The sequence below is a fragment of the Salmo trutta genome, chromosome 9 (assembly GCF_901001165.1).
Source record: "Salmo trutta chromosome 9, fSalTru1.1, whole genome shotgun sequence".
Taxonomy (NCBI): Eukaryota; Metazoa; Chordata; class Actinopteri; order Salmoniformes; family Salmonidae; genus Salmo; species Salmo trutta.
The window spans coordinates 15,791,880-15,819,762 of NC_042965.1; the positions used below are offsets into that span (position 1 = coordinate 15,791,880).

The 27,883-nt window shown below is 46.9% G+C and overlaps 1 protein-coding gene and 1 non-coding gene across 11 annotated transcripts; both read right to left on the bottom strand.

Annotated features, from left to right (window-relative positions):
• Window positions 1-472: 472 nt before the first annotated feature.
• LOC115200036 (E1A-binding protein p400-like) lies at window positions 473-27,883 on the bottom strand. 10 transcript variants are annotated; one of them, XM_029762699.1, is made up of 53 exons: window positions 27,736-27,883; window positions 25,568-26,906; window positions 25,333-25,440; window positions 25,087-25,168; window positions 24,714-24,827; window positions 22,572-22,951; window positions 22,169-22,468; window positions 21,836-22,021; window positions 21,591-21,731; window positions 21,404-21,482; window positions 21,258-21,307; window positions 21,095-21,149; window positions 20,107-20,196; window positions 19,836-19,949; window positions 19,485-19,675; window positions 19,106-19,283; window positions 18,859-18,995; window positions 18,437-18,606; window positions 18,053-18,227; window positions 17,624-17,760; window positions 17,227-17,413; window positions 16,848-17,017; window positions 16,519-16,673; window positions 15,036-15,305; window positions 13,683-13,856; window positions 13,292-13,441; window positions 13,090-13,145; window positions 12,660-12,949; window positions 12,265-12,467; window positions 11,943-12,112; window positions 10,898-11,094; window positions 9,060-9,171; window positions 8,301-8,567; window positions 8,002-8,076; window positions 7,735-7,869; window positions 7,570-7,614; window positions 7,145-7,298; window positions 6,809-7,041; window positions 6,423-6,596; window positions 6,274-6,321; window positions 6,042-6,178; window positions 5,781-5,916; window positions 5,487-5,666; window positions 5,330-5,375; window positions 5,122-5,234; window positions 4,752-4,956; window positions 3,808-3,941; window positions 3,334-3,558; window positions 2,927-3,101; window positions 2,645-2,781; window positions 2,255-2,416; window positions 2,047-2,124; window positions 473-1,765 (listed from the first exon to the last, which is right to left on the bottom strand). In XM_029762699.1, exons 2-53 carry the CDS (start codon window positions 26,873-26,875, stop codon window positions 1,472-1,474), a joined length of 9,282 nt encoding a protein of 3,093 aa, XP_029618559.1. In that variant the 5' UTR covers window positions 26,876-26,906; window positions 27,736-27,883; the 3' UTR covers window positions 473-1,471. The 10 variants fall into 10 exon arrangements, with proteins under 10 accessions (XP_029618559.1, XP_029618562.1, XP_029618563.1 ...); XM_029762702.1 differs by having other exon boundaries at window positions 21,410-21,482; window positions 27,720-27,883; XM_029762703.1 differs by having other exon boundaries at window positions 13,692-13,856; window positions 27,720-27,883.
• LOC115200700 (small nucleolar RNA SNORA49) lies at window positions 11,661-11,790 on the bottom strand. Its single transcript, XR_003879594.1, has one exon. It is a non-coding gene; the product is annotated as a small nucleolar RNA SNORA49 (small nucleolar RNA).

The following is a 27,883-nucleotide window of genomic DNA, read 5'->3' on the forward strand; positions in this document are numbered from 1 at the left end:
CAGGGCTGAGCCTCAGCTCTCTCTGCCCTCCTGTCCCAATACATTTTCTCTCTTCTGAAATATCTGCCACTGTCAGCAGGCAGCCAGCATGGGAAAACTGTTGAGAGCTTTGTCTCCCTCACTGCTAAAACACTGAATTCTTATCTATTGCAGCATATTCAACCTTTTGTTTTAACCTATTATACATGTAGTCCCCATTAATAATTTCAAACAGTTATAACATGAAAGGTAATATAAAAAGTCAACCTATGACACACTAAAAGACATCAGCTGGTTGCCGCTATAGATAGCTAGGTTATGCCGGTGCACAATGGTAACACCGCCTGCCTTGGGAGATAATGATGTAAGATGCCTGCTTACCATCACTTATCCAGGTGCCAGAGACGCAATCAAGACAATATGCTTATAAGAGTCTGAACTACATAATCACTCACATACAAAGATGATTATCATTCACTAAGGTCAGCGCAGATGGTGTATAAAAACAAAACACTTTATTACAATTAGGCTGGAAAAAATCAAATAAACTACTTTACAAGTACAAATGTTTTCCATTGTTATTTACATTTTTTTTTTTTTACATCAATACAAAATGACATTTGAGAAAACAAGATACTTAATGTTTACAGTGTTTGTTACAATGGACTAAAGGAACGTGCATTATTTTCCATAGAATATCTGAAAAAGCAACATCCAGATTGTATTTCATTTGTGTTTAACTGTGATACAATCACTATTGGGGCAGTTTGACGTGGCAAGCTCAAATGAGCTAACTTTTAAGGACACCTCTTTCAATGTTAAATTGGTACACTGAAAAAGGTTATGTGAATGTGTTTCTATGGATACAACTCTGCAATCACTAATGGCTCAGGGCTTTGTGTGATTTACATGTTTCACAATGAGCACGATGACTGAAATCCTCACTTATCCTTCTGGTAGGCAATGCACCTGTAGTACTGATATTTAGCTACATTACTTGATCATGATATGATTGGTATGTTCTATATCTATAAACAACTAGGAAATTGCAGACATAAAAGGTAAGCATTAGGACACCAAGGAGGGCAGGAACAATGTATGAATATACAAAACATTCAAATGAACATTCCCCCAAATTAGTGATGCACCAGCCCATAGGCTCCAGCCACATAGTAACATTAATATATTCATCAATATAAAATGCATGAATATGCTTTTCAGATCTTTATTAAATGTTGGTGCAGGGGGAGGTTGCCTCCAGGGGAGACCTTCTGAAACAGTGGACAGTTACAGAACTGATGTAGAAAATTAACACTCTTGAAGACATGCCATTCCTTTAGCCAGGTTAGATTCAACACAGCCACCTCAGTCAGGACTTCACTGCTCTGCCAAAGTGAAAGAATCTCTTCATGTCATTGTAAGTGCATTTACACTGATGATATGGGCTCTTTGGCCTAGCTGAAAGGGGAGCACTAACTATTTCTGTGGGCTACTAGCTGCTGCCCCCGCTGGGCTTGGCCTGGTTCTTGCCCCTCATGGCCCCTCCGCGAGCCTGGCCCTTGGCTGGCTGCTGCAGTACAGGGGACTCGGCTGCAGCAGGCGCTTGGGCCTGCTGGGCCGGGCTGTGAGGAGAGGTGGTCTGGATCTGAGGCGAGGCGACTGCAGTCACCACCTGCTGCTGGAGAAGCTTCTGCTGAACCACCTGGGATGTGCCTGATGGAATCATCTGGACCTGGGGCTGGGCTGAGGACGCAGGCTGGGTCAAGGGCACCGTCTGGGGGTGGATCTGGTACAACACAACAAGAGGGTCAAATTAGAGAGACGACAACATTACCAGAATATACTGCCCTCTTGGTAGCTTTATTCACCATCATAACATTTCACAAGAGTTTAAAGGGAATGACCGAAATGCCAAAACGCATGAAAGCATTGTGCAATTTAAGCAAGCTGACTTGTATTTGAGTCACATGCAAGGAAGACGTGAAAGGTCATGACGCACAGTAAGCAAAACCTGTTACTTCTCATTCTTTATGCCTCTGCCCCTCTGTTGGGGCATAGTGCCCTTACCTGCTGTGGAGATGATACGATCTGCTGGATGTTGGCCACAGTGGATTGCCCCTGCACTATCTGGGGGAGTTTAGGCACCTAATATACAAGGGGAAACAGTTAGCATTCCTCACACCTCTGGATAATAGCCCTCTATACATGCCCTCTATATGACCCAGAACCTAAAGGCCAGTGGGTTGAAGTATCTGAGTAGTAGATGAGTGCATACCTGCATTTGCTGGGCCCCAGTGGGTTTTCCAGTCTGGGCGATGGAGGTAGTGAAGAACTGGGTCTTGATGCCAGGTTGGAGCTGGGTGGTGGCAGCATAGGTGACCTTCTGCTGCTGCTGGGCGGCCTGGGGACCCTGCATTGTCACCTGCTGGGTGCCCAACTGAGAGAGAGGACATAGAGCAGAACAAGGTTCACAACAAGATTCTTCTGACAAAAATGCATGGCAACTATTGACAGACTGGGTTGTAGTTTCATAAGTGTCACTTTCAGTTCAGATTAGAAGCGCACCTCTGACCAACCCATACCCTTATGGTATCAACAAGATAACACTTAAATATGTGTGTGGCTGTGTAGACGGCGGTGGTTCTGTTTGTCCCTTGAGCCGCACCTTCTGCTGCACAGTGGCCGGTCCTTGCTGTGGCTCCACTGCTTTCTGCTGGGCTGCTGCTGCCTGAACGGCTGCCTGCTGCTTCTTCATCTGGAGCAGCTGCATCTGGGGGAACGGGGGCGGCAACACCGGCCCACCTACAGGAGCAGAAGAGAGACATAGTGACTCAGGGACAGGACAACAACCAACAGAGGGAGTGTGGGGGTATGTGTTTTTGTGCTAAGAGAAAAGGATTGAGTGCTTCAGTCTAATCAGTTGCTGAGAATTGGAGGGCTTCCCCACCTGTTTTCTGGGCCTGGCCAATGGCCACACTGATACCAGCCACAGAGACGGGCAGTGTGGTGACGCCAGCGGAGGAGACCACAGCTGGCACAGAGACTACGGGGGGCTTGGTGAGGGTCACCTGGGCCGTCTGCCCTGGCTGGGCCTGGATCTGACCCTGGGTGGGCACCCGCGTCTGGAGTGGCAAAGACAAACACTGTTCTAAACACTGTTTCAATGGATCATTAATTCATCACGGTTACTTCTGGTAGATCATTATTCAAAATGGACACGTCTCAGCAGTGACGTTGTGTGGCATTTACCAGTCTGAAAATAATAAAGATCAGCACAACAGTGGTACTAATCCCCTAGACCAGGCTACATACTGTAGAAAACAAACAAGAGCAGGGGATAAAGTTGGTCCTCACCAGTCTGGCCAGCTGCAGGTTGGCTACGGTAGAACCAGCCAGCACGGCCCCGGCTCTGGGAGCAGCAGCTACAGCAGCTAGCTGTGGGTTGGCCTGGGCTGCCTGGGGGTTAGCCAGTTGGACCTGGGAGGCCTGCTGGCCTGCCTGCTGCTGGCCCTGGGCTGCTGCCACTGCCACCTGCTGCTGGGACATCTGCATCTTCTGCTTGTGCATCTTCAGCAGCTCCTACAGTCAGAGAAAGAGTTAAAGTCAAGTTATATCTCAAGTGCTTTAACATCTTAGTATCTGGAATATAGTGCAGTGTGGTTCGCTGACTGTGATGCATTTTGAAATCGTGAATCCAATTTATGTGCATTCACATAGACTTGCAAAGTGTTAAACTTGCACTGCTTTGAGAAGGGGACTGAGCATCAGTAGCAGCTAATGCCAGGAGGCCATGCAGTGAATGAAGGGCTTCTTTATAGAGCACAGTACCTGGGGTTTTCCCACAGCCTTGATGCCTTGTGGAGAGGAAGCCTGCTGTTGTTGCTGCTGGAGCTGCTGCTGGCGGAGCATGTGGAGGTGGGCCTGAGTGATGGGCTTCCCCTGGGGCAGCTGCATGCCTGTGGCTGGGGACAAAGAGAGGGAGAGGAGTCAGATCACAAAACCAGGGGACAGGGCACTTTAATTACCGGACTATTAAGCGCACCTGAATAAGCCGCACCTACTGAATAAAAAAAATATATATTATTTTGAACATAAATAAGCCGCACATGTCTATAAGCCGCAGGTGCCTACCGGTACATTGAAACAAATGAACTTTACACAGGCTTTAACGAAACACCGCTTGTAACAAAAAATAAAAAATTAGCAGTAAGCTTTAGTTGTTTAGAGTCAATTCCTCACGCTGCTGTTTCCAACATCTTATCATCGACTCATTAAGACCAAGCTCCCGTGCAGCAGCTCTATTTCCTTTTCCAACAGCCAGATCAATCGCCTTCAACTTGAAAGCTGCATCATATGCATTTCTCCGTGTCTTTGCCATGATGAGGGTGACAAAATGACTACCGTAATCAGAATGATGGGAAGTTTGAGGGCGCTCGATTTAATCTAAACAGTAAACAAAAAAGTTGTTTGACCTTAACCCGTTCGGCAATTTCATTGGTCTAATGAAAGCTTCATGCCGGCAAAAAACTGAGCACGTCACAGAATATTTTTGGGGAGAAAAAAAAATTGAAAGCGGGAAAAATCCATATATTAGCCACGTCATTGTTTAAGCCTGGGAAAAAAAGTTGTGGCTTATAGACCGGAATTTACGGTATGTTGTTTTGTTGGATGTTTCCCTATGTTCTTTGAAGAAGGGTTACTTTAAAGTTGGTGTTAAAAGGGCTATGAATTGATTGTTTGTATGTGTTCAGTGTGAATAATGTGTCCAGTACCTGGTGTGACCTGAGTGACCAGGGAGCGGGTCTGAGACTGCACTGGGGTCAGAGTGGTGGACACCACCGCAGAGGCGGTCACCGGGGTTATAGCCCTGACACCCTGCTGACCCGTAGCTATGGCGATCACCTCTCCAGGGGTGGCAGCGGCAGGTACGGCTCTCTGCTGGGAGTGGACCACCTGGGCTCCTGCTGCACCGGCAGGCTGGAGGGGGGACAAGAGCACAGGGCCTCATGTCGGACCATTCACTCTGTCAGCAAGACTGAATATTTCTCAAACAATGGTGATTGTGTGTTATAATACAGAAACTGGGAAAGATTCCCTAGGAGTTGAGGGAAACAATAACAGGGTTAATACATAGTGACTTACAGACAGGGTGCCTGGTATGACTTGACCTGGTGATGCCAGCCGTTTGTTGGCCTGGAACAAACTTGGAGGAACTCCAGCCACTGTGTTCACAATCACGTTCCCCGCTACGGTGCCTGAAAGGGACAAAAAGGAAAGTACTTAAGAAATGACTATTTCATTACAGACCAAATGTTTTGTAATGATCAATGACAGTGCCATGAAAACCCACCAGTTTGAATGGTCGTCCCCCCAGCAGCATTCTTAATGGATCCAGCCTGAAAAACACAAGCAATGTTCTCGTAAAAACATTTTCTTTCCCCAAAATAAATCTATATAGACAGCTCTTGGTCTGACATTGAAAATTGTCGGGTTCTCCCCATTCTCACCAGGACAGCGGTGTTGGGTACAGCGGTAGCTCCAGTCACTGCAGGGGCCTGGGGGACTCCCGGGGCCTGGGCTTGGCCTACAGCGGGAGCCCCAGCCTGGGGTTGGGCAGCACCGGCCACGGCCTGGGGGACTCCAGCCTGCTGAGCTAGCTGCTGAGTCCTCTGCTGCTCTGCTAGGGCCTGGCAGGACAGACAGACAGATAGGAATGTTGAAGATCAGAGCGCGAGCACTGTCACACTGCAAACTTAGCCATTAATCCAAAACCAGAGAGAACATACAGTAACAGTACACACCTTCTTCTCCTTGGCAATCCTCTCAGCACGTTGTGATGCCACCTGAATGGGAGGGAGGGGCTTGTCGTAGCCAATCCCACTTTCTGCCAGGACGGAGGCATGTTTGGGGTTCTTCTGGAATGGGTTCATCCCCAGACTTTGAAGACGAAGCAAACATTCCATAGAGTTAACTGATAGTTGCACACTAAGCATGTTTATCAAGAGGCCGATAAAACATGCATTACATCATGCTACAGAGGAATGGTCATGTTGAGTGCTTACAGCGGTTTGATGGGGGGACTCCTCTTGCTGGCGATGATCTTCATGAGCTCAAAGCGGCTGTTGTAGAGCTGGATGTGTGTAGCGTTGTCATCCTGGGTGTAGATCTGACAGGTCCGCAGCGGCCGGCTGTTCTTAGACTGGTGAAGGAGAAAGGAGGGAAACTGGCCAATCAAGAGAGCTCTGTGAATCCAACAATATGACCACTGTAAAACACAAGAGTAGGGCAATGTACCTTGTATATGCTCTTAGTTTTCTTCTTGGGGTTCGCCTCATACACCAACTAAAACGAGTAACAAAAACGGTATGGGTTAATTATCTGAATACTCAAAACAATATAATGTCCAGCTGTCATTCAGGACTTTCGTAGTCATGGCTGCTCACCTTGCCCTCCTCCCGGGGGATGATGACGTTCTCGTAGCGGTTGCGACACTGCTTGGGCGAGCGGTAGATCCGACTGCAGGAGTTGACCACGTCGCTGACCAGGTCCCAGTTGGGCGTGTGGGCCGGAGACATGATGGTTAGGTTCAGAGGGAGCTCCAGGAGCTGCTTCAAAGCCTGCCGCGGACAGAGAGAGAGGGGACAATTACTTCACTAACGGAACACATCATACTAACTTAACTAAAACACATTTCACCACATTTACAAATATCTTAGCTTCTCAGTATATTTTAGTTCAACTCATCTGAGAGTACCTAGCAAACATACATTATGACAGACATTTCCACCAGGGGTAAAACAAGCCATTTCAGTAGCAGCCTGCTCAGTACCTGTAGCAGGGCCCAGTCTTCACTGATGAGCCACTCTGGGTTGTCCTGTCCGGCCTCCATGGCAGGTTTGACCAGCGAGGGCAGAGGCTTGGCAAAGGGCGCCTGCTGCTTCAGGGAGAAGTTCTTCTTTTGGTCCTTGCCCTCGCGGCGGACCTTGAGCATGCTGGCCTTCTCAAAGAGGGAGCGAGGAGGAATCACCGTCTCCCCATGACCCTTCTTCTTCTTCCTGCCTGCTGCGGAGCACAAGCACATGGGTTAGGACAGAGCTCACAAGTGCATCACTACACACACAATGTACCATACTGTAATGCTTGTTACAGAAATACAAAGCCTTACCCGAGGGGTCCATCTTGAGTCTCTTGTGCTCCTTGCGGATGTAGACAGGAGGCAGTTTGGACTCAGGCATGGGAGCAGAGTCGTACATCAGACAGATCACAGAGTCGATATAGATGTCGTTGTCATCCTGCGGTGGGGTAGGTGGAGTCCACAGCTGCAACCAGAACCATAGGTTAACAGAGCTGACAGGCTCATGGGTCATATGAGGCTTCACTATGACACATCTCAGGTACTGTCATGTCTTGCTCGTTCTGAAAAGTAATTTTTATTTAAATGATGTGTGTATTGTTATTGTATTGCTAGATATTGCTGCGTTGTTAGAGTTAGAAACATACACATTTCAATGCACCTGCGATAACATCTGCAAAACTGTGAACGTGACCGATACACTTTGATTTGATGTAGACATTATGCGACTGACTTACCGGCATGATTTCCGTTTGGCCATCTTCTCCATCAAACACATACTCCTGTTGAAACAGAGACAAGAGCTAAGCTCCCATTACCACGGAGTTACAATGGAAACGCACTACAGGCTCTGTTCTCTTATCTCAACACCGTGACCACCAGATGAGAGAGTGAAAACCTACCATGTTGTAAGCATCCTCTCTGGTGTAGGTGAACAGGTTCTCCTCGTCCTCAATGATCATCCTCTCTGAGTCTTCAGCCTTCAGTTTCTGGAGGTGCTGCATCTCCCAGCCTCTCTTTGCACACAACAGTCGCTCCTGAAATTCACATTAGTCATTAAATAATTATCAAAGTTGTTTTTAATTGTGGTCTGGTGCTACTTTGAGAATGCAAGGTCTTACGAGCTAGTAGTACCTCTGGATGTCTGAGAGAACTGTTTAAAGTCTTACCTTGGCAACATGTTCGTCTTCACTGACATGAAGATACTCCAGGTATTGCAGGGCATATTTTTCTATCGGCGTTAGCTGATGGAGTATAAGATTAAGACAATCCAGCTGTAGTCAAAACTGATGTGCTAGCTCCCTGGTATGTAGTCTACAAGACCATCCAGCTGTAGTTAAAACTGATGTGCTAGCTCCCTGGTATGTAGTCTACAAGACCATCCAGCTGTAGTTAAAACTGGTGTATTAGCTCCCTGGTATGTAGTCTACAACATACTGTAAGAAGGCACTTAATGACAGTTTATCACCTGGTCCATGACAGCACTGAGCTCCTCCAGCTGAGAGGGCTCTTCTTTGACCTGTGCCTCTTTCTCCAGGTCCTCCTCCTGACCCCCCTCCTCCTGCATCTCTGGTGGTGGGGCGTCCAGGCTGATGCTGTGGAGGGCCTGGATGTAGGGCCTGGCCACGCGGGGAGAGATTGCCTCAGAGGGAGACGGCTCCTGGTGCAGAACCACAAACTCCTCAACCTTCTCTCCAGAGCCGGCCTCCACCTCAAACAGGTCCTGGATGGTCCGCTGGACAGAGACACAGCGTATGAAATAATATAGTATGGGTTTTAGTCAGAGTGGGGCTGGGGTCTGGTTGGTGTGAGGTTAAAAGATCCTACATGTGTGAGTGGGGCTGGGGTCTGGTTGGTGTGAGGGTAAAAGATCCTACCTGTGTGAGTGGGGCTGGGGTCTGGTTGGTGTGAGGGTAAAAGATCCTACCTGTGTGAGTGGGGCTGGGGTCTGGTTGGTGTGAGGGTAAAAGATCCTACCTGTGTGAGTGGGGCTGGGGTCTGGTTGGTGTGAGGGTAAAAGATCCTACCTGTGTGAGTGGGGCTGGGGTCTGGTTGGTGTGAGGGTAAAAGATCCTACCTGTGTGAGTGGGGCTGGGGTCTGGTTGGTGTGAGGGTAAAAGATCCTACCTGTGTGAGTGGGGCTGGGGTCTGGTTGGTGTGAGGGTAAAAGATCCTACCTGTGTGAGTGGGGCTGGGGTCTGGTTGGTGTGAGGGTAAAAGATCCTACCTGTGTGAGGAATGCCAGGGTGTAGTCAGTCCCCTGAGCAGCCACCTCTCTAATCAGATCCTTGGTGCCGTTCTTCAGCAGCTTCTCTTCAATGGAGTTCCCACTCTCCAGTCTGGGATACAAAACACCAAATTACCAACCTCAAACTGACTAACATTCCAATTAGTCATCCTGATATGGTATGTAGAGTTACAGTTGAAGTCAGAAGTTTACATACACTTAGGTGAGTCATTAAAACTAGCTTTTCAACCACTCCACACATTTCTTGTTAACAAACAGTTTTGGCAAATCGGTTAGGACATCTACTTTGTGCATGACACAAGTACTTTTTCAAACAATTGTTTACAGACAGATTATTTCACTTATAATTCAATGCATCACAATTCCAGTGGGTCAGAAGTTTACAAACACTTAGCTGACTGTGCCTTTAAAAAGCTTGGAAAATTCCCGAAAATGATGTCATGGCTTTAGAAGCTTCTGATAGGCTAATTGACATCATTTGAGTCAATTGGAGGTGTACCTGTGGATGTATTTCAAGGCCTACCTTCAAACACGGTGCCTCTTTGCTTGACATCATGGGAAAATCAAAAGAAATCAGCCAAGACCTCAGAAAGAAAATTGTAGACCTCCACAAGTCTGGCTCATCCTTGGGAGCAATTTCCAAACGCCTGAAGAGGTACCACGTTCATCTGTACAAACAATAGTACACAAGTATAAACACCATGGGACCACGCAGCCGTCATACCGGTCAGGAAGGAGACGCGTTCTGTCTCCTAGAGATGAACGTACTTTGGTACGAAAAATGCAAATCAATCCCAGAACAACAGCAAAAGGACCTTGCGAAGATGCTGGAGGAAACCGGTACAAAAGTATCTATATCCACAGTAAAACGAGACCTATATCGTCATAACCTGAAAGGCCGCTCAGCAAGGAAGAAGCCAGTGCTCCAAAACCGCCTTAAAAAATCCAGACTACGGTTTGCAACTGCACATGGGGACAATGATCGTACTTTTTGGAGAAATGTCCTCTGGTCTGATGAAACAAAAATAGAACTGTTTGGCCATAATGACCATCATTATGTTTGGAGGAAAAAGGGGGAGGCTTGCAAGCCGAAGAACACCATCCCAACCGTGAAGCACGGGGGTGGCAGCATCATGTTGTGGGGGTGCTTTGCTGCAGGAGGGACTGGTGCACTTCATAAAATAGATGGCATCATGAGAAAGGAAAATTATGTGGATATATTGAAGCAACATCTCAAGGCATCAGTCAGGAAGTTAAAGCTTGGTCGCAAATGGGTCTTCCAAATGGACAATGACCCCAAGCATACTTCCAAAGTTGTGGCAAAATGGCTTAAGGACAACAAAGTCAAGGTATTGGAGTGGCCATCACAAAGCCCTGACCGCAATCCTATATAAAAGTTGTGGGCAGAACTGAAAAAGCGTGTGCGAGCAAGGAGGCCTACAAACCTGACTCAGTTACACCAGCTCTGTCAGGAGGAATGGGACAAAATTCACCCAACTTATTGTGGGAAGATTGTGGAAGGCTACCTTAAACGTTTGACCCAAGTTAAACAATTTAAAGGCAATGTTAACCAAATACTAATTGAGTGTATGTAAACTTCTGACCCACTGGGAATGTGATGAAAGAAATAAAAGGTGAAAAAGATTATAATCTCTACTATTATTCTGACATTTTATATTCTTAAAATAAAGTGGTTATCCTAACTGACCTAAGACAGGGAATTTTTACTAGGATTAAATGTCAGCATTTGTAAAAAACTGAGTTTAAATGTATTTGGCTAAGGTGTATGTGAACTTCTGACATAAACTGTGTGCTACCTATAGATGTGGATGTCTTTGAAGCGTCCGATCTTTTCGCACCACTCCTGGGTGCGGGCATCCATGCTGGGGTTGAGGTCTGTGTCGTAGAATATAATGGTGTCTGCGTCGAACACGGTCCCCACGGCCGAGCAGCAGCGATTGGTCAGGATGCTGCAGAACACCTGTCTGTTCCTGTTGAAGGTCTTCATATGCTCCTGATGGGAGGGAGATATCGTAAGAAACCGAGAGAGACAGATTAGTCCTAAGGAGAGGGCTTCAGAGTTGTATCCTATCCCAATACTCCAATTAAGATAATGGTATAGGTAGCATTACCTCTTGTGACCCTGACCAATACTTGTCTAACATCTACAAAACACATGGTATAGATGGTTGGAGAGGTCTAAATCCTACAAATTATTGTAGGGTTTATGATAAGAGTATATCCTGCAACAGTGACTGGTGCGCTGAAATTGAGCAGTTCTCCACAACTATACTTTGTCTTTTAGACAAATGAAGACACGCTTCCTCTGCTTCAAATGTTACAAACCAAACACCTCCGGTATAGTTCACTCAGCTAACCGACAGAGAGACGAAGGAGAATTAAACAAGAGGTCGGTTAGACAAGAGGCAGACACGTCTGATTGGACAGCCAGAAAATAAAAATAGCAAGTGTAGCAGAAACAGGTTTTTCAGACGGAAAATGAAACGGCAAGTGTTGCAGAAAAGTAAAAAGTACAGCACTAAAAAAGCCCAATAGCCCCATAGGTTCTCTAGAGTTGCCACTGTGTGCTTCTCTTAAGGCCCTAGGAGGAACAGCATCCAGTAGGGAGGGAAGAGAGCGTAGTACTCTGTCCCCTTATAGTGCCAGAACACTGCACTGAATCAAGAGGTCCCAGTGTTAGACAGGGAGAAACAGAAAGAGAGGCAGGGCTGTCACTGAGTGAGTGTACTACAATTAACCCTAGTCATGCAACACAATAGAAGTCTCTGTGTGTGAACTCACTATAACACAGGCACCATAACTGGTGCAGCGGATGACTTCCTTGGTACAAAGGTGTTTTACCTGCCGTTCCTCTGTGGTCAGGCTCTCGTCCACGCGGATGTATGTGAGCTGCCGGTGGTCCAGGAAGGCCTCCAGGATGTCCAGCATCTTCACCATCTGTGTGAAGATGAGGACTCGATGATTCTCCGACCTCAGCTTCTGGAGCAGAATGGCCAGGGCCTCAAGTTTACCTTCGGTGGAGAAAAATATATGCTAATTTTTGTGTAATTCGAACAATGTGTGCAGCCCGCACACCAAATGGACTACCTATGTTGAACCAGGCTTATAGGAGAGCCTAGAGCCCTGGCACACAAAGCTAAATATAGTCTTCTGCTGAGCTCACCTGAGTCCATCTGCATGAGCTGCAGGTCAGGGAACTGGAGCTGGTGTCCAGAGGCCAGGCGGTGGATCTCTGTGCTGTGGGGGGCGGCAGCCTCCTGGAGCCTGCGACTGATCGACTTCTGCTCCAGGCTGTAGGGAGCTGGGGGATTGGCTGCATACAGGTGAGGGGGAGGAGCTACTGCGACAGGGACAACACATGATAACCTACAGAGAGGAGAGAGTATTTTAATGACTTTAAGAAATACAAAAGGCTATATGAACTCAAGTAGGCTTTAACTCAATTCACTGTATGCAAACTTAACTATATTTTGAACCAGGGTGATCACGTCCATCCTGAAATAAAAGTTTAATCTGACAGTGATGTGAGGTGATTGACCATCGTGGGAAGTTGAGTACCTGCTGACTAGGTGGCTGCCAGCGTCCTGGCGATGTGCGGAGGAGAGCAGGGCAGACTGGAGGTGTGTGGTGGTGGCCACAGGGGTCCTCTGGGCCCTGAGGCAGCTGTCCCTGCCTACCCACCTCCAGCCCCTGGGGCTCAGGGCAGAGTGAGGAGCCCCTGGGGTCACAGAGCAGGCTTGGAGCAGGTCAGCCCCGTACAGGACACTGCGGCCACAGCGCCGCTCGTTGGAACTGAACAGGCGGCTCAGACGCTCCTTCAGCAGACGACCCCTCTCCTCTGACGACTCCTTGTACATGACACACAAGAACGGCATCATAGTGACATTTCATCGCTTTGGTGAGAATATGGATCATGGGACTACAGAAATATAGGTATGTGTTTTCGTTTCATTTTCTACTGTGTTCTACCAGTGCCAGTTCTACCTACCTGAGGGGCAATAGGAGCAGCAGGAGCTGGCTTGACGCTCACCCCTGAGGCTGAGACTTTACAAGTAAAGGGAGAAAGACCATTACAGCACAACCACTGTCAGAATAGTGACTATAGAGTTGTAAAGCCATGACAGCAGAGACAGTGATGTAATTCTTCAGGCCCTATCTGCACTATTCACAGTTGAAGGTGGATGGCTTACCTTGGTGGGTTGGGGTGGCTGGGGATGGGGTGCCAGGTGTGGAGGAGGAGTTGGAGACGGGTACAGCCTGAGGTACCGTCTGCATGAGCATGGAGCCCTGAGGCCGGAGGATCTGCTGACCGGGGGCCGACACTATCTGTAGGATGTTACCTGTACCACCACACAACCAGGCACACAGACAACACGGAAACCTTCAAACAGCTATTTAGGGTAATCACCATTTAATTTCATCACTCTCTAAGTAAAAATGTCAATACATGTAACATTGGTTATCCAACTCTAAATATTTATATGATGGGAACTTGGAATAAATTACATGGTAGAGAGAAAAGTAGCATCTTTGTTGCAAGTGATTGGAAATAAGGAGTATGAAATGTTGGGTGTACATTACCGAGTGTACCTTGGAGCTGCAAGGGCTGCCCCGTGGTGAGCTGTCGGAGCTGGCTGGGGGACAGCGTGAACTTGTTGCCCTGGAACTGCAGCGTGACGGGGGTCTCAGGCTGGGAGATCCGGTTCTGACTGCCTGCTATGGACGCCAGCTGAGCTATTTTCACCACATCTCCACCTTCAGGAGAGAGGGAAGACACACACACCTCTAGTCAAATAACACCACAGACCAAAAGAGGACTGCTGTCAGAAACAGTCTAGCAGTGCATCACCAAAAAGACAAAATAAAGACACGTTTGATATTTCAGTTAGTTGAAGGGTGAGGGAGACTAGACATGCAGAACCAGGGTGGGTTAATGAGTGGGACGAGCGTATGTAGCTGCACTCCACAACACCACAACCATTGTGGTTGCTAATCTCTACCAAAACCTGAGGGGGAAAATAAAAAAAAAGAACAAGTCATCTTCAGGTGCCACTGCTTTTTTTAGTTAAAGCAGTGGCTTGCACTTAACTGCTTTTTCAACAACAACACCTACTGCAGGCATGCAATTAGACGATGCACCTTTATCCAAATGATTGCCCAAAAAGACCTGTATGCTCTTTTAAAGATACATTTTCTGGCTAGAATAGTTTTAAATGCTATAATTTCTGGAGTTGTGTGTCGAGTTCCTATTGAAAAGGTAACCGTGTGTGTTCACACTGGGGGTAGGGACTGGCCTGAGGTTAGCAGTGTGTGCGACCATTTACACATGCTTAGCAGTGCACACCTTCAGAGTAAAAATAAACCAGAAAAAAACATCAACAAACAGAGGAACCAAAGATTTGGGATCCCTTCCTGCAGCTGAGCTGATAAGAGGCAAAATATTAGTAAAATGGGAGAACCAATATTTAGGGGTGGAGGGAATATCATTTTCAAATGGTTAAAACAGTCTTGTGTGGTCTCATGGCAGCAGACGTTGGGTTGTGGACATGCAGGTTTCAGAAGAGACTGAGGAGGCTATTTGGGGATGCTGCTGACGTGGCTGTAGTTCTCATTTTTAAAGTGCTTTTTATCTTCACATACGCTGCAGTAAAATAGGACAATGGAAATGCCATAGCTGTAAACCTGAATATGTTTTCTACCTTTAAAAATATATCAATCAATACTGTTAACATAAAATATTCTAATACTATAATTCCACCATGACAGACTTTTTTCAATATATTTACACAGAAAGAAGTGCTATTTCTTTAAAAGCCAAGACCCAAACACACATCAGCAGTGTCCCAGAGAGAGAGAGGCCTGTTGTCAGAGCAGCCCTATCTGTTGAGCTGAAAGTGGAGGGAAACATTGGAGGGAGGGGAGGGGGCCACTTACTAGGCAACCTTGCCTGGGCCTGGGACGTTAGAACCAGCCTCTGGGGAACCAGGCTGGGCTGGATGGCATGGGTGGGGCCTAGGGATGGCCTGTGGACCTGGACAATGCCAGGCAGAGTGGGCTGGGCTGCGCCACACAGAGCCTGGCCCAGGGCCACAGTCCCCACCACATACTGGCCAGTGGCAGCGCTCCCAGAGGAGGCTACAGCAGACCCAGTGGTGCCGGTGGCAGGAGAGGTAGTCTGGGCTTTCTGAATAGCTGTCCCAACCACTGTGAAGTACAAGGGGGTTTGGAATGGGCTAACTGTTAGGAAGGGACTGAAACAACGTGTCAGTTAATTCAACAGCACAACTCGAGGGTGGTGGTCCATCAGATAGGTTTGGTTTATACCGGTCTGGGATAGATGGATTTAGAGCAGGGATGGGCAACTGGCAGACCCCCTTTTGTAGGCCCGCAGATCAATTTCCAATGATTATAATTTTTTGGTTATGGAACTCAGTCGGGTGTCTCAACTTACTGTGGAGAGTTAGAATAGTAGAATAGTAGAATACACAAAGTGCAAGTTGGAAATGGGGTTGTGAATCAGCAGTTTTTCTCTCGTTATGTCAGTCAAATAAGTAGCCCATGTCAGTAAAATGTGTAGACTTGCAGGAAATTAGCTATAAAACTACAAATTTTTCTCTCCGCCACCATGGCAAAATGAGTAGAATTGCATGAAATGAGTTATTAAAATTGCTAAATCTTCTCTCCGCTCCATAGCAAAATATGTAGAATTGCAGCAAACTTGTTTAAAAATGTATAGATTTGCAGGAAATTTACTATCTCACCTTACTTTTTCTTCCTCTTCACTGTCAAGAAGGGGGCACCTAAAATATGTTGGTTGCAAAATTTCACTTTGGGTCCCCAAACAGTTAGGGTCTAACCTCATGTGTGCACACCCGCGAGCCACGGCAGCCCCTCATGATGAGTTCCCATTTTTGATGGCCCCCACCCCCATCAAAGTTGCCCATCCCTGGAGTCAAAAGAGGATGTCAATAACATATTCACCTTTGACTTCTCTGCTTCAGAATACATTTGGAGTAGTAAAATCTTTTGTAGATTTTTTCCCGAAATTACATTGATGACCCCATCTTTTAAAGTTACACGTGCATAAACCAGACAATTTCAAAATGTAATGGCGGTAATGACACAATATGCAGTTAGTTTAATTAACTTCACTAAAATGCCGTTTTTAGTGTCATGACAGACTAAAATAACACATGCTTCACAAAACATTATATGGTAGCATCATGCGATTATCTGTGTGATACACACTGCAAAAATACTGTAAATAATCAATTGCAGTTATCAAAACACATTAAGATAAATGTTTGATTTACTTCAAGTTATTCAACTTGAAAATAGCATGAAACTTGAAAACAGTGTGAACCCATGTGCATACCAAGGTGCACCCTTGTTATAGGGGTCTATAGTGAGGTCTTACTCTGTGTGGTGGTAGTGGAGGTGACAGGGGACTTGCCCCTGGTCTGGGCTGACTGAGGGGTAGTGGTGGCTGGAGGACGCTGCTGACCCACAGTACTAGTCATGGGCACTAGACCACCCTCTGGCTTGGTACCATACTGCACTGGCTGGAACAACCTGTCAATCAAATCATAGATTCAATGAAAAGGTCAAAAGTCAAGCAACAAAGCCTAGCGCTGTGAGAATTCGAAAATATACTTAATTTAGCATTTGTCGGAAACAGAATGTAATCGTCCATGTCATGTGGTGTGTATTAGGGTTTCCAAGTGATGTGAAAGGTAGCGCACAGACCTCATGGGTTTGATCTTGCAGGGCTTGGGCCTGGCCGGTGGGTCCGGGGCACTCTGGATCTCCTCGATCAGCTGACGGGTGACTTTGAGTTTGGGTAGAACCTCCTCTGTCTCGTAGCGCGTCAGTCTGTTCTCATTACTGATCAGGTCAAACAGGGACAGGTCCAGGCTCTAGAAAAAGACAAAAGGAAAGCGTGTTCTGAATCTCCTATGTAGGTGGGGACTAAGTTATCAGATAAAGACCTAGAGTTAAATCAAAACCAATCTAATCAATTTCATTGTACGTCATTCAGGTGAGCAGTACTAATGAAATAGAATAATCGGAATAAAAACCCTCAGGAGTTTTTAGCTGTGTGGTACTGGCACCCTCCTAGTCCTACCGTGCGTTGGTCCTCCTGTAGGGCTCCCAGCACCAGCGAAGGGGTGTTGTACTGCAGAGAGGAACACACGTAGGAGCTGCTGGTCTCCCTGATGTTTACCAGGTCTGGGTGGTTACAGATCCTCTGCAGCTGCAGCAGCACCTGCAGCACACTTACAAAATGACCCGGCTTCAACGCCTCCTGGGCTCTAGGGGCGGACAGAGGACAAGACATTCAGAAACAGGGCAAGTGAATTTAACATCTGCGCAACCATGCTCTGTTAATAACCAAAGAATCATCATGCATTTCTACTGTTGAACCTGTGCTCAAATATTCAGTCTACGAGAATAGGACCAAATGCAATCAGGTTTTCCATACATTAGGCTGAGGAACTGTGGTGTCTGGAGGCCCGACTCACCCTGGCTGAGTGAGGATATCTTCATACATGCTCCTCTGTCTGCTAGAAAGGCGACACTTGAGGATGTGTTCATACTTCTTAGGGAGCTGCTTCTCCACGTCCCTCTTACAGCGCCTCAGGATGAAGGGTTGGATCATCTGGAGAGAGAGAGAGGAGAGAGAGAGAGGAGAGGAGAAAGGATGTCGGATCAATTGGTAACTAGGTATGAACAGCGATGCCCTGGTAAATGGGAATCATACTGACCCCCAATGTTAAGCAAGATGTCTTCTTTAATGATGAAACACACCCATTAGGAATGAAAGAACCCTCAGATAAACAACTTCACACCACAACTAAACTGCCATCGATATTCATGATAACAGGGACTACTGACAACCTCCAAACACACAAGGATTAGAAAGATGAGCGTTTGGTTGTACCCCTACTGACCCTGTGTAGGCGAATGACCAGTTTGTGGCAGTAGTCCTGGTTCTGGTCTGTGCCTGGCTTGACTGGGAAGTCTGTGTAGGGTCTGGTGATGCCTGGCAAGAGGAAGTGGATCATGGTCCACAGCTCCTTCAGTGTGTTGTGTAGTGGAGTGTTGATCAGGAGGATCCTCTGCTGACTGGAAAACAAACCACAATAACACATCATTAGCTTTTGTTGTTTCTTAGTCGCGAATAATTTCAAACGCATGGAAAACCACAAGGTCAAACCACATTTCAGAGTTTAGCCTTCATTTCATGCTAACTAAGCTGTCACCAAAAAGCCCTCGGCAGGCCAGTCTGTGTGTGGGTGTAATCACAGAGCTAACCTAAAATAAGAGTTGCTCACCTCTTGAGAGCAAAGATGGTTTCCCAGTGTTTCTCGGACATATTCTTAATGAGCTGCACCTCATCCAGGACCAGGTGTTTCCACCTCCTTCTCAGGAAGTGGCTCTGGTCCTTCAGCAGCAGCTTGTAGGACGTCACACACACATGGAAGCTATTGGCCTCCGCCCACCACTGGAGACACATCACCAACACGACAAGTTATGGACAGACAAATACAAACTGGTATACAAGAGCATTTGAAATAAGCCAAAAAGAGAAGAAAATGTACATCTTTATGGCACTGTATTCATGAGAAGTGTCCATGATTTACTGTGTCACATTTGGTGCTGCTGTCCTGCCCAAAGTCTCTCTGCTGGAATGGACTCAATCTCATGGGTCTGTCTACTGAAAAAGGTGCTATTGAAACAGATCATTACTAGTTACCCTTCTCTTTGCTCTGCGTTCCTGTCTGTTGCCAAGGTAGAGGAGGATCTTGAGGCCAGGACACCAGCGTTTAAACTCCATCTCCCAGCTCAGCATCTTACACGTCCTCACCACAACTAGGTGGGGGCCCCAGATACCTACATTTAAAAAAAATGAATTAAGTCTTTATGAATGTCTACATTCACGTTTACATACAGAAACATATGAGAAGCATTGAATAACCTATTTCAGCATTAGGTTAGATTACCCTCTTGACAGGCCAGATGGGCCAGGTAGGCCACAATCTGCACGGTCTTGCCCAGTGCAGTCTCGTCTGCTAGGATGCCGTTGAGGTGTTTCTTGTGGAGGCTGGCTAGCCAGTCCACTCCGATCTGCTGGTACTCACGCAGTGATCCGTGCAGCAGGAAAGGAGCCTGGTTGCGGACCTGAGATACATAGCAAAGGGTCATAATGATTCCCTGTTTGTACATAGTAACCCACTAACTGTCCTCTTAACTGTAGATTTCAATTCTAAGCAATTTTGTCATTTCATTAATCCTGCCAAATTCCACTCATTCTCAAACTGGCTACATGACACCCAACAGTAAACCACTGGGTCAGTGTGAGGCTGAGATGTGAGGACTCACAGAAGAGGTGGTCCTGGCACTGCCCTTGGGTAGGATGAGTTCTGTGGCAGCTGCCACCTCTGCTATGTCCTTCTTAGGCTTCCCGTCAGCACCAGTGGGGCAGGCCTTGTCAGAACCTCGATACTGGTCCACACTGAGCAGAGAGTCTATCACTACAGCCTCATGGGGGCTGTCCAGAGAGGACTCCATATCTGAGATGGAAAAATAACCACATCAGCACTACAGAGAGAACACCACCAGCCCACAAATCCTTTTGCTTTGAAACTAATCATCTTGGCATATCAACAATCACACGGCACCGAGCAAGACGGGTACACAGAGATGGAGTTTACATGTAGAATTTAAGTGTACCTTCAGTCTCATCCCGGTCCTCCTCATCACTCGGTGGGGCAGGCTGGGGCCAGTCAAAGTTGTCAGTGTAGGCACCAGCATACTGCTTCACCAACGCATCCAGAGGCATCTCAGCTGAGAACGGTACAAGACAGAGAGGAAAGGCTCAGCATAGACAAAACCAAAGGGGCACTTATAAACATGACATGTTTTAAAGAAAACACCATTAAATAAAGGTCATCGGGCTAAATCCATCACTGGTTCTGGTGAGAAAAAGGTGCGTCATGCTGACCATCTTTAGCCAGATCTGCCAACTCCGCCTTCTGATCAGCTGCCACCTCCATGGCTTCCTGCTCCTCTATGGTGCTCTCCTCATCCTGAACTGTAAGAGAGAACATAGCCATAGACAAGTTACAGGATAACTTGTGTTCAAACAACTGTTCAATGCAAGAGGGCACCTGTTGGCACCCACCTGCTCAAAGCCTAAATAAAATGACATCTAAACTGAACACAAAAATAAATGCAACAATTTCAACAATCTGAGTTACAGTTCATATAAGGAAATCAGCCAATTGAAATAAATTCATTAGGCCCTAATCTATGAATTTCACATGACTGGGCAGACCTACCCACTTGGGAGCCAGGCTCACCCACTGGGAGCCAGGCCCAGCCAATCAGAATGAGTTTTTCCCCACAAAGGGGCTTTATTACAGACATAAATACTCTTCAGTTTCATCAACTGTCCGGGTGGCTGGTCTCAGATGATCCCGCGGGTGAAGAAGCCGGATGCGGAGGTCCTAGGCTGGCATGGTTACACGTGGTCTGTGGTTGTGAAGCCGGTTGGACATACTGCCAAATTCTCTAAAACAATGTTGGAGGCGGCTTATGGTAGAGAAATTAACATTCTATTCTCTGATAACAGCTATGTTGGACATTCCTGCAGTCAGAATGCCAATTGCACACTCCCTCAAAACATGACACATCTGTGGCATTGTGTTGTGTGACAAAACTGCATATTTTAGAGTGGCCTTTTATTGTCCCCAGCACAAGGTGCACCTATGTACTAATCATGCTGTTTAATCAGCTCCTTGATATGCCACACCTGTCAGGTGGAAGGATTATCTTGGCAATGGAGAATTGCTCACAAACAGGGATGTAAACAAATTTGAGAGAATAATCTTTTTGTGCGTATGGACAATTTCTGGGAACTTTTATTTCAGCTCATGAAACACTCTACATGTTGCGTTTATATTTTTGTTCAGTATATTTTGGACACATACCTTCTTCAGCCAATGAAGTGCTGGACTTTCGCTTCCTTGATGACATAGTGGGTTCCTGTGAATAAGATACATTTTAAATAAGCGTCATACCATCACCAAAAAATATTAGGTTATGTCTGGACAATTTGGATAACAAGAGCCAGTAAGTCAATGCAGCACCTACATCTTTTTCAGCTTTATCTGCTGTCGACTGATTAGGTTTAACATCTTGTCCTGTGACACAAGGAATAACCAATATATTCAATAGACGTTATATGAAAGTTAGCTTGTAGTAAAACCATTTCAAAAGGCTCTTAAATTAACTCTCACCCTTACTCGATGCTCTCTGCAGGCTGAGCATTTTCAGTCTCTTCTCATAAATCTCAAACTGTAGTTTTATTTCCACAACCTGAGAGAAACCAAATGGAACAAATTAATTAGGATGGACAGAGTGGATCACACTGTTGAAAATAATAAGGACAACAATGGAACAGTTTTCACATCAAGAGAAACTTACCTGCTCAATGTTGGACCAGAAGAACTCCACCTCTCTGGCAATGGTGCTAGCAATGTGACGAAGTCGCAGTTCTTCCTCTTTCTTGAACTTCGCTTCCATTTTCTTCTGCTCGTCATGGTAACGGGAACAGGTACGAACCAGCTGGGAAATGGAGAATATGTCATATGCAGTTATGATCGTGTACTGAAATCTTAACAATGACAGTACTACAGTAACAGTACCGCAAGAGGACTACGGCATCATACCTTCTTGGCAGCAGCCATCTTCCACCTCCTCTCCTGGGCAAAGTCAGCTGCCATCCACTGCATCTCCTCCAGTAGGTAGTCCCAGTGGGACTTGGGCCGAGAGGACTCCATGAGCTTGGGCAGCCTGCTAGCTGACCACTGGCCCTCTTTCCTCAGCTCAGAGATACGCTGGTGCACCTGGCTCTCCTGGGGGGTCAGAGGTCACATCATGAGCAGTCTGAACACTGAAGCACCTGATCAGTCTGAACACAAAAGCACCTGAAAGACTATGAAATACAGTCTGAACACAAAAGTTCTTGCACAGTCATAGGTTTTTCTGAAGCAACTCCTCACCAGTTTGGTCTGCTCAGCTTGTTTGTCCTGTGAGCTCCCTTCTGATGACTGCATACCTGAGCCCTGACCAAAGCCACCCATTTTGATAGTGGAGGTGCTGTTGGGCCCGGCCAGTTTGGACTGTGTGGCAGGGGTGATGTTGGACCCAGGATGGCGGAGGGGGCCAATGGTGTGGGGGGAGGGGAGTGAGTTAGGGACATTGAGGGGGGCAGGAGATATGGAGGGGTTAGACTGGGAGTTGATCATCATTCTTTGGCCAGGTTGGTTGGACTCTGCTCCAGGACGAGCAAGAGCCACAGTCTGATCAAGGGAGGAGAGAGAGAGAGAAGGCAAACCGTTGATCTACAAACCGATGAACACAACCAAAAACATGCAATGTTTGGAAGTTATCCTTTGGACTCACCGCCTGTCCTGGCTGCAGCATGGGCTGAGGCTGCTGTAGCTGCTGAGCCTGCATCTGGAGGTGAAGGCCAGACTGCATCTGCTGCTGGAGCTGTGTGTGGGAGTTTACTGGAGCCATGATGGGGCCGGCCCCCTGCACCTTCACCTGTAGCAGGTTGGCAGCCTGGGCTGAGCTCTCCACCAGCTGTGACTGCTGAGAGAGAGCCATGGGCAGACTTGCCATGGGGAGGGCGCCCTGTGGGAGGCGACCTGGCAGCTGGGGGGGAGGGGTGTGCAGGCTGGCAGCGTTCTGCACCGGAGGCCCTTTAGACGGGTCATAGAGCGGCTGGTTCTGCTTCTGCCCGGGGATCTGAACCGACTGTGGGTTGGGGGGCATCCCGCCTGGAGCACAGTAACCAAGTCATAGGGAAAACAAGGAAAGGAGCAGAGAGAGGGAAAGAATAACAAGGTGTGGCTGTGAGTTACTGTTTATCTGTCCATACCAATCCTGCTCTCTCTAAAATAACGGCCTGTTAAAAACACTACACTCTGCACCGGACTGAGATTCAGGTGAGCACTGAAGGGTGACAGAGGGGGACTGAGCAGTACTCAGGCCAGAGGGCATTTTGTGCCTCATTCTTAAGCCAATACATTTCAGTACTGACTGAACGTGATCATCAGATTCTAAAATGATAGTGTTTACTGCTCCATCTATGGTACCAGCGACCCAGAACGTCTCAATTGGATGTACTATGAGTCAACAGCAGTGTATTTCTTACTGTTGACGAAGGGAGAACATTCATAAAAATTATAAAGAACAATGGTTACAGAAGAAACAAATCAATGTGATCATCTACATGTCCTTCAAATAAAATACTACTTTTGTTAATGCAAAAATAATAAACATTACCTTTAAAATGTTAAGAGAAGAGAATGTGATTAAAACAGCAGAACTAATCATGCATAAACAGTTTCAGCAGAGGGACTGAGAAGAAAGGGTTCAAAATCAAATGAAACAGAAAATATTGAAAATTAAAAACAGAGGGGAAGAAAAAAGGAAATAATGTGAGCAATCACCATCACAAAAACACCATATGTTCAGCATGCATGAAGCAAGGTCATGCCTAGCTGGAATGCTGGCATATACTTGCCTCTAGTTTTGGGGTGCACAGACCATAGCAAAGCAAAGCAAAGGAGTGAGCAGGAGGACACACATGGGATCTTGCAGACAGCAGGGCTGAGCGGAGCTGTGCACACAGACTAAGCAGCACCTGTCTCTTACCTCCCTGACCATCACTCACATCATCCCCTAGATCACATCAACACCTGGCCCTGACATACATCACGCCAACCTGTGACATGTCATGACTGCACCAAGCTTCCTCCACACGGCTCCCCTCCTTCCTACTACAACTGGGGGAAAGAGGCCAAGTCAGAACGGTATGCCATGGAAACAGATGGGGGAAACCAACAAAGGATGAGCATGATGGAACAAGAAAAGGAAACAATGGATGCTCTTGATGACTGATAACTGAATTTAGTATTGAAATGCATTGTGAATCCATGTTGACAATGCAATGACAGACAACGGAGAGGGAGGGGGGTGCAGGAGACGGAGGGATGAGAATGATGAGTAGAAAAAAGGAAGAACAAAAAAGCAATAATCGAATGAGCAAACATGCCTCACTGGAAAGATACATTTTGTTTTTTCCCAGGGTTCCTCCTTTCTCACTTTCCGTGATCCGCTTGCGAATTAGCCAAAGCTCCAACGGCACAGGAAAGTCCGTCCAAACAGACGCTCGAGAAGAACACATTTGACGACAGAAACGGATGGAGACGGATGATCAATAAAACATAAAAGTCAAATCATAAGACATGGCATCTTCCCAGAGAGGCTACTCCTTTCTTCAGACTTTTTTTTTCTTCTTCCCCATTTTATCCCTTGTTCTAGAGAGAGAGCGTGCTGGGAGAGCTATGCCTGAATTTCCTGAGGCCTGCTGGGGTGTCTGTCCAGCGGATGGATGAAGATCGCTTTGTTGATGCTGCTTTGAGGTTTCGTTGGAGACAATGGGACGCTGTTGGAATTCAGTTTGTCTCATAGGGTTGAGGACACGTCCAGCAGCATTGAACAGAACACATAACGGCCTGGTAGTAGCACCCCTACCTTGTGCTGTCGGCATAAGCTGCTGGAGTGGAACGCCAGGTGATCCTAAAACACCAGGATGCTGGAAAATCATTCCATGGCGACCAACTTCAATCCGGGACCTCTTAGCCTGATCTGGGATTTAAAACACACAATACCCTCATAACGGGAAAAAGACACTCGGCAAACAGCAATTACTTTCTGTACACCATACAGACCACCTCTCCTTCCTCGGGTTAAGACTTCTACACACAGCGCTAGAAGATGCCAAATATCTAAAAGCAGAAGCAATTTGAGGTAAGAAAACAAAACAAGAAAAACTAACAAAAAGAACGAAAAGGGGAAGGAAACAAACCAACAAAAAGGCCACGGGAGTGTGCTGTCCTTGCCCTACCTGCGTGTGCCATTGCCTGTTGCCTCTTAAAGGCATCCATGTCCCCTGGGTTTGTCATGCTGCCAGATGCTCCCAGGTGCACCTGAGGAGACATATCCAAGGGTTAACAAGAGCTTGGATACAAGAGATCAAAAAGGGTCTTCCAAGAGATAAAAAAGGAAACATTTAAAAGAGACAACGATAAATCCGTTCCATCCGCTCTGTTTAGAGGTTGCAGTCATTTGGTGCCCCATCACCGTTCTTCACCTGGAACTGCTGCTGGGAAGAGAATGCTGCTGAAACATTGGGTGGAAGCTGTGTAGCTATGGCAACTGGTGTCCCCGCCTGTCCATCCTTTCCAGTGACAACCTTGACCTGGGAGTAGCACAGAGATTTGAACTAGATTCATGTAGCCTAAACACAGGATAACAAGTCGAGGGGTTCTGAATATAGGACTTTAAGACACAATACAACAAGATATCAATCAATTCTGTAACAGTACCTCGTCATTGATGACCTCAGACTGCTCCTCCTCTTCCGATTCCTCCTCAAGGTCCAGGTCGTTCTGCCTCAGGTAAGTGAAAAGCGGGACGCAGGGCTTCTTCTTGAAAGCCAAATAGTCCATCATGTTCCCCTGGAGGTGCTGGAGGAAGAACAGTTCAATCAGGTAGTCTTTGAAGACCTCCTTCAGACCCTCCATCTTCTTAGTGTGTTGCTCCAGACACTGCTTCCTCAGCTGAGCCACTTCTGGGTTGGAGGGTGCAATCTCCTCCAGCTTTTTGGGTATCTGTTTCTTGATGGAGCCCATGCTCATGCCGGTAGGTGTGAGGGGGAGATTGGGGATGCCTTGGGGAGGGTTAGTGAGGGAAGGGCTGGAAGGAGTAATGGTGGAAGGCATACTGAAAGACGCTGTGGCAGCTGTCCCCACTCCAGCTACCACACCCAGAGTCTTCTCAAATATCATGGGCCGCGCCAGCTGCCCCTGGATAATACTGCTGATTTGAGGTGGCAAGTTGGAAGTGGTGATGTGGCCTGGGCTCCCCAGTATGGGCAGAGCAGTGCCACTGACCACAGGACTCTGAGGTCCGAGGTGGTGGATGGTGCCTCCAGTCTGTGAATGGGGCTGTGACAGCCTGCGTTCCCGCACAGAGCCTGGTGCCCCTGGGGAGGACAGCTGCAACTGCACCTGCCCAGTTGTGGTTGGAGCCAGCTGCGTCAACCCTGTCCCCTCTTGGTAAACAAAGTGCCCACTTCCAGATGGACTGATTTGTCTCACAAGCATGCCAGTATCAACAAAACGTGTTGGGCTTTGTCCACACACACTCAGTCCTGTTCCGGGTGCCCCAGGTCGCTGGAGGGGTACTGGGTTGTGCTGGGTGGGACTTTGGGGCTGCATGGATTGGGGCAGGGGTGAGGTGACTTGGATATAGGAGGACGGGGCATGCTCAAACCTCCATTGCGGAGCTGTGTGTTGGAAGCCGGGAGAGCCTGGGTTCTGGAGGGGGAGTGGGGTGAGGGTGATCTGTTGGTTGCCCGTCACCATTTGACTGACATTTTGTAAGGTGATGTTCATGTTCTGGCCTGTGACAGGGCTGCGGCTCATGATTATCTGGTAGTTGGGTGACTGGGGAGCTGAAGGGCTGGCTGCAGATGCAAACGTGGTCACAGGTGATTGTGGGTGGTTGGCTGTTGCCTGCTGTTGAGTAACTGCCATGGTCTGCTGCTGCTGGTCTTCTGCTTCAGATCCAGCGATGGACTTGGATCTCTGAAGTTGCCGTTGCATATGCTGTTGTCCACTCCCATGGTGCATTGCGTAACACTTACTTTATGGGAAACAATACCTGCAGCGGGTAGACATTATCATCAAATCATTTAGCCAATATTGGTTTCATATTTTAATGTATCATTCAATCAAACATTGACATATTCTTGTATCAATGTCAACCATGAATAATTCTGTACATAATAACTGTAGCTATTTGACGCTGTAACATTACTTTTCATTTTGACAGCTGTCACAAAGATCAGTGAATGGCTTGGCAAAGGTAGCCTTTCATGAATGAGTTCCATCATGCAAGCTAGCTAGCTATATTTGACGTGTTTTATTTGGTAAAGAAATAAAGGAAGACATCCTCTGACAGACGCAGATGAGCATCTAGCTAGCTTACTAACCATGTTGTTTGCAGAATCTAAGACAATGTAACAATGCTATTTGAGCTTGCTAACGTTAGCTAGCTAGGTAATAATAGCTGCCGAGCTATTTCATGTTATGTAGCTAACTAGTTCACACCACCTTCATAGCCAACAGCATAATAAACAACTAGGCTGCCTGTCTTTTCAAATGAGCTGGAGCTACAGTAGCTAGCTAAACTATGCTTATGTTGTTGCACGGCCTTGTCCTAACTCATATGTGATAGCGCTAACTATAATACTACAGTCGAGCATTATATTAGCCAAATATGCAACGTTGACCATGCATTAATGAAATGTGTATTTACGTTGCTTACAAAAAGCTTTTGAGTCAACTAGCTAAATGTCCAAATACTTGGCACGCGTAAGGCCGATATTCCGCTCCTTCCCTCGGATAGCGTGCTACTAGCTCGCGCTAGCTAATACGTTAGTCGATGGGTAAATAGACGGAACTAGCTACTTACAGCAAATACAACTCACGCTGTAGTGTCATCAACCAAAAAGTATTATTTCAAAATAAAGAAAAAATGTATGAAATGTAAATACTGCTATACGGAAATATTACATTTAATGTTTTGGACATATTTCATTCTGAAACATGGCGGTGGCCACCTTACATTTTTCAAGG